General features: G+C 56.7%; 3 protein-coding genes across 3 annotated transcripts; 1 reads left to right on the top strand and 2 right to left on the bottom strand.

The window, feature by feature from the left end:
- Nucleotides 1-483: 483 nt before the first annotated feature.
- GGTG_00336 (hypothetical protein) lies at nt 484-2609 on the bottom strand (the record flags this gene model as incomplete). Its single annotated transcript, XM_009218080.1, has 2 exons — nt 2328-2609; nt 484-862 (listed from the first exon to the last, which is right to left on the bottom strand). Exons 1-2 carry the CDS (start codon nt 2495-2497, stop codon nt 484-486), a joined length of 549 nt encoding a protein of 182 aa, XP_009216344.1. The 5' UTR covers nt 2498-2609.
- A 175-nt stretch (nt 2610-2784) lies between these two features.
- GGTG_00335 (hypothetical protein) lies at nt 2785-8953 on the bottom strand. Its single transcript, XM_009218079.1, has 12 exons — nt 8060-8953; nt 7827-7988; nt 7472-7757; nt 7318-7383; nt 6490-7255; nt 6036-6402; nt 4954-5969; nt 4713-4866; nt 4548-4617; nt 4068-4449; nt 3844-3964; nt 2785-3748 (listed from the first exon to the last, which is right to left on the bottom strand). Exons 1-12 carry the CDS (start codon nt 8690-8692, stop codon nt 2867-2869), a joined length of 4905 nt encoding a protein of 1634 aa, XP_009216343.1. The 5' UTR covers nt 8693-8953; the 3' UTR covers nt 2785-2866.
- A 373-nt stretch (nt 8954-9326) lies between these two features.
- On the top strand, nt 9327-11154 carry GGTG_00334 (hypothetical protein). The gene is made up of 3 exons (XM_009218078.1): nt 9327-9756; nt 9811-10306; nt 10380-11154. Exons 1-3 carry the CDS (start codon nt 9414-9416, stop codon nt 10906-10908), a joined length of 1368 nt encoding a protein of 455 aa, XP_009216342.1. The 5' UTR covers nt 9327-9413; the 3' UTR covers nt 10909-11154.
- The last annotated feature ends 262 nt before the right edge of the window (nt 11155-11416 follow it).

Genomic DNA, 11416 nt, shown 5'->3' with positions numbered 1-11416 from the left:
GAACGAAGATCAGATGGCGACATTTAATCAGCCGGCACTTTTTCGAAGTGGAAGAGATTCTCAGTTCATGCAGTCGGTCATTAAGGGCTAGGGAAAATGCTTGTTATCAAACGAAGTCTCCTCCCTCCGCTCTGCGGGTTTCAAGCTCGCCTGTGGTCCGAATCTATCCGCTACACAGTTTAAACTACTAAGGACTTATTTATACGTAACCTGCTGCCCGGTTACCATTTACCCTTACACTTGTTTGTTAAAAAGCCTGGCTGGCATCGCCTGCTGGCTAGAGAAGCTGATCGGCATACCCTGCTGGTTAGTGTAGTTTGTAGCCATCCCCTGCTGGTTGGGGTAGTTGGTCGTCATCGCCTGTTGGCCCAGGTACCCGTTCGGAATCGCCTGTTGGCCTGGAAAATTGTGCGGCATCGTTTGTTGAATTGGAAAACTGTTCATTATCGCTTGCTAACTTGCAAAATTGTTTGGCATTGCTTGCTAGTTCGCGAGGTTGTGAGGCATCACTTGTTGGTTCGAGAAACCCTGAGGGTGCGCGAGCCCCTGGAAGGGGCTCTTGCCGAGCAGCGACCCGCCGCCGCCGCCGCCGCCGTTCCCCATGTTGGTCAGCTTCTCCGCAAACCTCACACCCATATCTCCTCCACCCTGGCCGCCGGGCGCCTGGGGATGATGCGCTACGTTCTGCTTCAGGTAGATCCTCTCGTCGGGCCGGTAGCCGTCGAAGCGGAAGCTTATGCGCTCGGCCTTGTAAGCGTTGGTTTGTTCCTTAATGCTCCAGATGTAGTGGTTGAACTCGTTGGACACTTTGGAGACGCGCTTAAAGTGCTCGCGCTCGATGCGGATGCAGCCGCCACTGCCGCTGTGTAAGGGGGACGTGCCAGAGTACCGCTCCACTACATAGACCAAAAGATCCAACAGTTCAATCACTTCGTGATTGAACCCTCTGGCACCACAGTATATCAAGCCCCGAAGCCCCTGTAGCCAACGCTCCAAGCAACCCCGTTACATATTTTAAGAGCAGAACGTTTATTTGTAACAAATAACGAACTGCCGCCTTTACCGCAGATATTTCCTAAAGGCTGCGTGGCATTAACCTTCCTTGGCGTATCCGGGTTGTGCTATTGAGGGAGTAAAAGCGCTAGGAGCATATTTATCGTTTTATCCAGGGATTAAAATACAAGTAGGTGTGTAGTGTGTAGGGTGGGGTGCAGTAAACGGTAGGGGAACGCTTGGCTGGGAGCAAGGGGAGCAGAGGCATCCGTTTTTGGAGGCCTGGGATTTCATTTGCTCTCAAAATCTCCCAGTACTAAAACATATAATTCTCTTGTCGTGCCTAATAAGGTTGGCCTTAATCGTTCGGAACTTTCGGCACTTTACTTGGCCTCCCGTTGGCTTGCTTGGCCACGTTCCTTTTTTGGAGGTTGAGTTGGATGGCTGCCGATAACCCGAAAAACCGAGAGATTCGGACAAGGTTCTTCGGTGCGCGGAAATCCACGAGCAGAACTATGAGACGAGAGGGGGTTTGTGTGTGTGCCTCGTCTTCTCAACCTGATCCCATGTGCACTGCACCGCACACACACAAACGAAACGCCCTTTTCGGATTCCCGCTTTTGGAGGGGATGTCAAATTCGTCTCGACTTCACACACACATACCTTTGGACTTCCTTGTCCTGGGGCCGCTTGGTGATGATTTCAAATCCACGCCTAAGCAAAGGTCGAGCCCCAGGAACCAGGCCCAACCGGCGGGTTTTCCCTCCAAAGCCCCGGTCGAGATGCGTCTCGCCCAACTTTTTTACGTTTTATGCTGAACGTCTGGCGCGCACCCAGACATGCAAAACAAGCATTTCTCTACCCGCACCAGGGGGGCCACACATCGAGGCCCCCGGCAGTGTTGGTCGGTCTGTTAGCCCAAGTGCTAGGTGTCCCCCCAAACCAAACCCAAGGAGGGAAAAAGAAATCTCCGAGATGTATCGAACATGTCAAGATCTGGTCCCTTTTTAACATACTCCCAGAACGCCTAGCACTTACCTGCCACCTGCACTTGCCGCTCTTTTTTCCCAAACCGGACTACTTCTCCGTTGCCGGTCACGTTTTTTCTTCACCCACCGTCTCTTTCCAAACAAAGCTTGTTCGGACGATCACCACCCCTAAAAAGGGCCCTGCGCCCTACTGTCCATCGTGTTGTTACCGTGTTGTTTCCGACGGGCTGGCCCGTCGGTTTATCTATCCTGCGCCGAGCTAGAGCTGGGTGGCCGGTTTTTTTTTTATGCCGCCGGGTCAGGCCGGTTGTGTTGGTGCTTGAGACGCCGTCGTCCGGCCCTTACTAGGGCGCGCTTTCAGAGTCTTCGTGCGCCTTCACACCAACAGCTTCGAGGACGCGCGGAAGCAGCGACTCCCCAAAGACGTGCTGCGCCTTTGTGCTCGTGCCCGGCGGCCTGGCCATCGGGCTGCCGATCGAGGACCGCCTGACGGGGGCGTCGACCCCTTTCAACATCACCGTCTACGCCCCTGGGCGCTGGCAGGCGTCTTGGTGCTCATTAGCAAGGCGGTATGGTGGAGGACTGGTCGTGGTGCCACTTTTTGAGCAGTGGTCCCCACTTGTTGTTGAAGTCGAGCCTCACGCGACTACAGGGTGGCTCAAGAGGCAGAGCGAGTCACAGCTCTGGTCCTTCAACCAACCAATGCAATCGAGATCACCCCTCCAAATTCAACACTTGTCGCCCCATCAGAACCGTAGCTGTACCACCTGCAGAATGCGAAGTCAAAGAGGGCGCCAGAGGATCTCATGAACAGCAATGGAATTGATCGCGCTGCACGCCGCTAGAACTACATCTGTATATGAGGGGGGAGGAGCTTGTCGCTGCTAGATCGGAGGCGGCGCCTGAATGATCCGCATCGCCTCGATCAGTATCTCGTGTAGCTCCTGCTCGATATAGAGGCGCTCCGGGTGGTCCTGTCCCTGCTGTCTCTGGTAGGTCAAGAGTTCGTTCTTGGCCGCGGCGACCCAGGCCTCGATCCACCTCCGGCTGTGGTCTGCGGCCTCGGCCCAGTAGTCTGAGTCGAAGGCGTCAAAGATGGCCGTGAAGCCCGCCAGGCTTTGCTCCGGCTGGCCCGGAGCCCTTGGCGGCGCGTTCTGCCGCGTCCAGTTCTCCATCATGTTGATCTCCCTCCGCAGCCCCCGCCGCGTCTCCTGGAGCCGGGGCAGCACCTCGTCGTGGTGCAGGTACCGCCACACCGAGAGCACGTGCCGCAGGTTGCTTATGAACTCGGCGTTGGTGTTCAGTGTCCCGCCCACGGCGATCAGCGCCTCCATGTGCTGTTGCTGGACGTTGCTGTCGACTGGACTTGTTATGCCTGTTCTCCTGTCCGTGGCTCTGTCATACAGAGTCCCGAAGCACCGTCCCTTGAAGTTGTTGGTGCTCTTGTCGGCGAGACGTAACGGAGACTGGTTCCTACGCGACCCCATGATCTCAAACAGCCGGTCGTTGGCACAGGCTGGATTCCAGCCCTTTCTGGGATCATCGTAACTGTCTGGCGTAACCCTCCCCAGTGCGAGCGGGTCGAGGGCTGTATTGTCCCTTTCCCAAAACGGCCTGAAGATGGCATGGTTGATTGTGCGAGTTCTTCCGGGCTTTTCTTCCTCGTCATCCGAGTCATCCGAGTCTCCCGGGTCTTGCGCGTTTTCGTCGAAGCTCGGCAGTTGCCCGCTAAGGACAGTATACAAAAGGTCGCGAAGGTATTGGAGCTATTTGCAAGTTAGTAGCTGTGAGTAAAATAGATAAAAAGGAGTTACCCCTGCTATTTAGCCAAGCACGGCTGCTGCAAAACAGGCTTACTCACTTCGACGACATGATCATTTTCGTAGCCAGTGTATCTTGACGGACCGGTCCCCACGCTGGTCATGGTCGACTGCACATCAAACGTCTCTATACTGCCACAACTTCCTGGGGTTTGGCTTTGCCTGAAAAAGAAAAGAAACAGTTAGCGCTGGATTAGGAAGGAAGCCATTGCAGATCAAGAAATGGGAAAGACAGGAGCATCCATGTGGCTCTTCTCATTCTTACCTGAGGCCGGTTGGATGCACATTGGGTTGTGGACCGTTACCGTACGAATCATTTGGGCCAAAGTAGGATCGTGACACGAGGCGCAAGAGAAGTAAAATGCCATCTGCGGCGCGGAACCTGGCCTCGAATTTTCGTGCTTTGCCGCGCTTCTCCAGCAAGGCCCGCCGGCCGATGTCGTCATTGGTGGCCTCCTTGGGCTCCCTAGCAGCCTGCTGGCGCTCATCGACGGTCCGTTTGCGCCGCTCAAACTCTTCGTCATCTGACCCGTCGTCGCCGTCGTCGTCCGGGCACTCGAGGGGGTGCAGGTCGCAGTACGGCCTACCGCAGACCGGCACGTGCTTCTTGGGCTCGGGGGTGCAGCACAGCGACTTGTGACGGCCCCCTGTTGTTGTTGTGGGTGCACGGAGCCCCGGCCGTTAGCCAGGTGCCCGTGTACTTTTGGCGTCCCGCAGCGCATGTGAGGAGGAGGATCCGACTTACAGCCACACGAAGTCCCACTATCGCCTCTGGAGCTGGTGAGGAGCGTCACCTCTTTGTTGTTGCAGGAGTTCTGTGCAAGGTTGCCGGATCAGCGTCCGTGTCGAGGTCATGGGATGATGCATTGAAAATGCTGCTAGGAGAACAAGGATGGCGCGTTTTACTCACATCGGCGCAGTCTCCCTGGCCCACCCAGTGGCAGTTTGAGAGCTGCTTGCGCGAGCAGCAGAAGCTCGAGTAGGTCGCACATCCTATGCCGTTGCTTGATATGACCTCCCGCTGGATAACCTCCTGACCAGAGGGGCATTCGGGCTCACGCGAACTGGAAGACAAAACAAGTGTCAGCCCTCCACAAAAGGTACTTTGATATAAGGGAGGGGGGGATGGCACGGTGAAGAACAAGACCAACCATGAGTACCACTCTCTCCACGCACAGCCCTGAGTGATTGTCTCGTAGCCAGGATGCGTGCAGCAAAACGACTTGTGGCCACGCAAGCACGCGTTGCCGTCCGAGTCCGTCCTGTAACCGCCGCCAGTCGACGAGGTGAACAGGTTAACCTCACCCGCGGCGCAGCGGCCGTTGCAGTCGGATCCGATACCGATGTTGGCCCTCCACTGGCAAGACTCCGGCGCCACTTTGGACTTGCAGCAGATGGGCTTCGCGGATATCGTTCCGAGGGCGGAGCAGCCCGCCAGGTCGTAGCCGACCATGGTTTCGTCAGACTGGCACTTGGAGTTAGCGGGCTTGCCGTCGTTGAGATCGACGCATGAGTTGACCATCCTGCAGCTGGTGGCCAGGTCCGCCTCTAGCCTGGCGATGTCGTCCGTGATGTCGTCCCCGATGCTGGGGAGGGCGATAGTACTGTGCGGCTTTTTGAACTCCCTGGCCTCGAAACGGCTCAGCTGGCTCCAGTATGGGTGGAAATCCACAGCCTGGTTATCCTTGGCCGTGACAAAGCCGCTATCCGTTTTCATCATGTTAACGGCACCGATAGTAACGAGATTATGGATAACGATATCGCCATAGTTTTGAGCGATCTCGGCCATAGTCCTTTGGCAGCTGGATGTTGCCAGGCAGTCCTGGGAGTATGTCGAAAACCAAGAGTAAAGCCCGGCGCCCAGGATCGTGATGTCACTGGATTCAAGGATCCGGAGGCCCCAGCCGGAATCACAAGGGTTGTTTGCGGTACAGAGGAAATCAGGGTCGCCACGAAACACCCCAATCGAACGCTCAAAAGGCTGGGGTGCCGCGGGGGTCGGTTGGTAATAGGGTTCTTCCGTCTGGATCATGCCTGCTAAAACGTTGGCCGCTTTGTAAAACTCGTACTGGTAGTAAACGGAGTGCTCTGAAGACGTGCCGTAGAGCCATGTGGGCTTGGTGCTTTCGACGAGCATCCCCCTCGCGACGTAGATGGACGTTTGCGTCTAGACGGGCAGCCAAGTCAGCCAATGGCCCAATGCATCAGAGGGAAAGTGCGTCTCGCTGCTCACCATTTTGTTAATATCATCGTCCCAATCAGGGTCGTCCAGGTCGTGGTCAGCCACCCACAGCCAGGCGTTTTCGAAATAGCCTGACCCGCTCGGTGTAATGTGCATCATCATGCTGCCTCCCTTGCACCCGGGAGCAATGCCGGCCCTCAGCGGGGGACACTCTCGAGATGTAAGTCCGCTGCCATCTGTACCACCCACTCTGATGTGGCAGTCCCAAATGCCGGCCCTGCCTGGCCCTTCGGCTTCCAGATTCCACTGGACGAAGAGAGCCCCGGCTGTTTCTCCCTTGGAAGTGAAGATGAGGTCCTGCAGCTCAACTGTGCCTTTCTGGCCCGGTCCGCCCACCTTAATAACCGGCCGTGGGTTCCTGCATCAAAAGTTTGGTTAGCAACCCACGAGTCCGTCGCCAAATGGCGAGATGGGAACTGAGGAGGGAGGCATGAATAACACTCACGTCTCATCCCCAAAATTGGAACCCGTAGCCGCCAGCTGGGCCCAATTTTCGCCAACGATTCTCGAGCCCGGAGGGATGGTGAGGGTATCGGTCAGGATGTAGGTGCCAGCATCGACAAAAACGATCTGCTTGCCCGCCGCGCCGTTGATAACGTTTTGGAGGCACTGCGTATCGTCCGACACGCCGTCTCCCTTGCAGGACGCCTTGGCGCTGACAAAATCACCGGCAGAGGCCTGTTCGTACTGCGGCTTGGGTCGCTCGAAATAAGGGTTCTTGGGGAGACCCAAAGGATTATTACCATCAGTAAGCGCCATGGACCGGGGGGAGGTCGTCTCCTGGATCAGGTCTGTCCCTAGTGTCTTATTCTGATAGGTCCGGCCGAGGACCCAAAAATCGATGGACCTGGATCCACCATCAACGGGCGTCTTGCGGACCGAGGACTCGCCGTCGCCGTTCATCTCATCAATTAGCACCTTGACGTTTTCCAGCTTGACGTTGTCGAGCGTCAGGCCAGTCGTGCCCTTGCCGAGTTCCTTGGTAGGTTGGAACATGGCAACTGCCGTATCGGTATTTTTGATAACCGAATCGACGATCAGAGCACCACCGATGCCGCGGGATTTGTCCTCCGAAATAAGCTTGAAGGCCGTGGACGAGCCGTCAACGACGACCGATTTCCATGTCCAGCCCCAGTCCCAGATCAGTTGCACGGCAACACGGCAGTTTTTGAAGGTAATGCGCTGCCCAGTGAACTGCTGGTTCCCGCCATCTGTGTTCAGCCTTTGTTAGCCCGCAAAGGTCCAAGTCTGGTACAGATCAGATAACACTTACAGATACCCCATTTTCCGCCGGTGAAGGTGAGATCGCTCATGTGGCCACCGCTCCCGTTTTCAGCGACTGCAATTCGCATAGAATCGTTAGCACGGCGGCCCTCTTGGGTTGCCTGCACACTTACAGACCATCGATTTCGCAGCTTGTAACTTACAGATGGATCTTTGCTCCGCTTCGGACGAGGCTTTGAAGTCAACGTATTGCAGACTTGTTGCCTGAGACACCTGGTAATGGAGACCGGTCATCAGGATCTTGGGGTGAGCCAGGGTGATGTCGATGACAAAGTTGCGGATCTGGCCCCAGAAGATGCCCGTGTTGATGTGCCAGGCATGATCTTGCTTGGCTTCATCCTGCTTATTATCTCCGTAGTATCTGTTCGTCGAGAAGATACCGAGTCCGACAAAGAGCCTTGTCGCCTTCATGACTGGGCGGTTGTTGGGCTGTGGGAACAACCGATGGCATCAGCACATGTCAAGCAAATGTATCCCTGATGCCCTTTGTAAACTTACGTTCCCGATCAGCTGAGTCCCATAGTGCTTCTCGATGGTGGAGCTGACGAGGTAGGTGCCAGAGGGAAAATAGATGATGGCGCCATGTTTGGTGGACGAGTAACAGCCATCTCCACACATTTTCCCGTCCTCGATGGCTCGGCGGATTGCTTTCGTGTCATCCTATATGCGTTTCGGTCAGACCAAGGCCCAGCTACTAAAACCGTTGCTCGAGGAAGGGGAAGCTTAATCACCGTTACGCCGTCACCCTTGGCGCCATAATCCTTGACATTACGGAACACCTTGAAGTCCGGCGAGTTGCCACCCCACGGCCACGACCCTCGACGCTGGATCGATTCCATCCAGAAGCCGCTGTCTTGTCGCGTCTCCTTGGCGCCGGCAGCAGCCAAAGTATCGTTGAGGCCGACGAGGTTCTCGCCCAGGGCTTCAGCCTCGGCAACAAGGGCCGCCGCATCAGCAATCTCGTCCGTGATGACGAGAAGAGGCGGGGAGGCCTCGCTGTCGTCACGACCAAAGATCTTGGTGCCCTCCTGCAGGCCATAGTTGTTCCTGCGCGGGTTCTCGAGACGCTTGCGGTTCAGGACGTTGGCCTCCTCGATGGCGCGCTCGACTATCTCTCTTGCCCGGCGAAGATCGGCCTCGGTGGCGTTGTGAAGTCGCCCGGGGGTGGTGACATGGCCGGTGATGGTCCCGGTCGAGACGTTGGCGGCGAGTGTCCTGGCACGCAGCTGCCTATGCTTGGAGGCAGACCAGACGTGAGCGGGAGCCTCGTCGGCAAAGAGATCGGCTGGGGCTCGGTGGTGCAGTGTCCCCAGCACGCCGTCGGCAGCTAGAGCGGCCAGGACGGCGACGAGTTGGAAACGCATCCTTGCGGCTCAGGCAAAAGACTGCGGGAAAGCACCAGAGGCCGTTGAGCTGAGAAGATGAGGCATTCCCTCCAGCCAGACGCCCAGGCCGGGCGGCCATAGATGTATAGATAGATGCATGCGTGATGGCGGGTCCATAACCATGTGTAGATAGACACGTGCCTGATGGCGGATCCATGGCCATGTATCTCGTGAGAGTCAAAACAGGAAGGACTCGGGAAATCTTTGAGGCGGTCAACTCGGTTGTGCATGAACCAACAGTTCCTGCAAAGCAACCGAGGTGGACCGGCTCCGTCGTGAGAGACCGAAAAAGAGGATACATACATACCTACCAACTCGGAGCCATGTCCGCGGCCGAGATTACCAACAGCCGTCAGGTGCGGGCCTTTCCGCTTGCAAACTCGCGCACACCCTTGTCGCCAGGCATCTCATTGTGTTATTCGGGGCGCCAAGCCCCCTGACCCGTCGCTCAGTCAATATTGCGCCGTTGGCCGTAGGAAGCGGCCCATCTACCCCGTATACCAGGCCTCCATGTATACCCCAGTGGGGGGAGTGGGACGGCCCGCTCGTGACTCTATCATTGATCTCCCTCTCATCCCCTTCCTGTACACCTCACCTCACCCGCCCGTCGCCGCGCTGCAGTCGTCAGAGTTGTTCTGCCCGGCAGCTTCTGAGCCTTTCACATCACCCAAGTCGGTTCGACGATTCGAAACGCACAGCAATGGCCGTGTCAAAGTCCTTTTTGGCCACCCTGGCTCTCGCCGGCTGGGCCTCCTCGATCAATGCCCAGCAGTTCGTGATGGGCAAGCAGTCCTACGATTCCATGGGGCTTAGCGCCCAATGTACCAAAGTCCTAAACACGGAGCTCGCGCATTGCAGCTCCGAGCTCTTTTGGCGGACGGATCGCACGATCGATAACGTGGTTGAGGTCCTTGGGCGCTCCCAGCTCGACGACATCTGCGTGCCGCAGTGTCGCGAGGAGCTGTCGGCCTTGCGGGAAAAGATCCTGCAGACCTGCACTGCTCCCGAGGATGTGATGCGAGACTCGGGCCTCGAGTTTCCTCGTAAGTGCCATCTTCTGCGATTCTGGTTGCAGCCTTGCGCTGACCTCGTGAAAGCGATCTACTTTGCCGACAAGTTCGCGTATACCTTTGACGTCAACTGCTACAAGCACAAGACCACCGGTCGGTTTTGCGACGAGGTGTACGCCGAGTGGAGAGAGGACAAGAGCAAGTTCGATCAGTGCGACGACTGTTACCTTGGACCGATGGCCATACAGCTTGCGTCCCCGATCGGGGTTTCTGCCCACCGCGCCGCCGCCTTCAACAGCACTACCGAGGCCTGCAAGGACACCAGCTATCAGTTCACCACGGCTATGCCCTATGCCAGGCCAGCTTCCACCACAACAGTCTCGTCGCAGGAAACCTCGCCCCGGCCCTGTGAACGGTCATACGTGGTGAAGAAGGGAGACACGTGCAACAGCATCGCCCTGTCGCAAAACACGTCCACCTTCGGCTTCATCCAGGCCAACAGTATCGGCATCGACTGCGCTGGGATGCCAAAGGAGGGCACCAAGCTGTGTCTTGACACACCTTGCGATACCTACATAATCCAGTCAGTTGAGCAGTCGCGTGCGGCCCCCAGATCCAGGGGTGATTCTTGCTGACCGACCTTGACAATAACCCAGAGCCGGAGACCAGTGCCACGCCATCGCCGACAAGTTCGGAATCAAATCGGCGCAGTTCAAAGCCATGAACCCCATGCTAGACTCAACCTGCTCCAACATCAAGCGCTGGGAGGGATACGTTGCCTGCGTCGGCCCCGCCAGTCTCGTCCCCCGGCAGGCGCCGGCAGAGCCGATGCCCACTACTCCGCTAAAGCCTCTCGCGCCCGGTTCCAGCTCCAAGTGCACCATGTTCGTCAACGGGCGAGCAGCCACGGATCCGGACCTCATCGCCATCGCAGACGGCTTCATGCCGCAATGGTTGGAGCCTGCGCACATTCGGTTCCTGAACAAGTGCAATGCCATAGCCGAGTACAATGGGGTCTACACGGGCGACTTCCTGGAGATGAACCCCAGTCTTTTGGAGAGCCGGGCGAAGGGCAGAAAGTGCGTCCTGGAGGAGGCGTACAGCTACTGCCTCGCCGAGGAGGGTGGGCCGGTGCCGAAGCTTCCGGAGGGGTGGAACAAAGCTTGGGGACTGCGCTGGGGCTGATTGATGCCATATTTCTTTGTGTGTGCTGAGACATTCAGTTTTCGTTGGACTACGTGACTGTCATGACGGTGGGCAAGCAGGTAGGTAGGTAATCAGTAGCCTACCTCGTAGTGGAAGTCAGCTCGAACGCCAAAATTTAGTCGGCACATACATACAGACTTCACTCACATGCGCACACGGAGACCAAATTTTCTCTCAAGCTGTCCCATAATCCCCCAAATCCTTTGCAAAATCTTTCACCTGCCATCTTGTTGGCCTGCCCGCATCGTACCTTGTGGATAGGAGCCTCACCAAATCATGCCATGCCAAGAGCGTATATTTTCGGATATTATGCCCCCATTGTGTCACCTTCCCTGAACCAAATGTGCGGAAATTTCTGTAGCTGCCGTCAAGACACTGAACTCGGCAGCCTGACCAGATACCAGTATCTGGACGCGTGACGAGTCTCGATACCCAGGCAACAGGCTCCCAGGCTCCCAGGCTCCAAAGCATGGTCGATGCCCCCCCC

Source organism: Gaeumannomyces tritici (assembly GCF_000145635.1).
Source record: "Gaeumannomyces tritici R3-111a-1 unplaced genomic scaffold supercont2.1, whole genome shotgun sequence".
NCBI lineage: Eukaryota > Fungi > Ascomycota > Sordariomycetes > Magnaporthales > Magnaporthaceae > Gaeumannomyces > Gaeumannomyces tritici.
This window is presented reverse-complemented; position numbering and strand designations above follow the sequence as displayed.

Bases quoted from the DNA above. Each gene is read 5' to 3' on its own strand.
- GGTG_00335 (XM_009218079.1), bottom strand. From the start codon at position 8,692: ATGCGTTTCCAACTCGTCGCCGTCCTGGCCGCTCTAGCTGCCGACGGC. The intron at 7,758-7,826 runs GTAAGTTTACAA...TTGTTCCCACAG, and splicing joins GGACTCAGCTGATCGGGAAC to CCCAACAACCGCCCAGTCAT. The intron at 3,965-4,067 runs GTAAGAATGAGA...TTTCTTTTTCAG, and splicing joins GTGCATCCAACCGGCCTCAG to GCAAAGCCAAACCCCAGGAA.
- GGTG_00334 (XM_009218078.1), top strand. From the start codon at position 9,414: ATGGCCGTGTCAAAGTCCTTTTTGGCCACCCTGGCTCTCGCCGGCTGG. The intron at 9,757-9,810 runs GTAAGTGCCATC...ACCTCGTGAAAG, and splicing joins CTCGGGCCTCGAGTTTCCTC to CGATCTACTTTGCCGACAAG. The intron at 10,307-10,379 runs GTCAGTTGAGCA...ACAATAACCCAG, and splicing joins TGCGATACCTACATAATCCA to AGCCGGAGACCAGTGCCACG.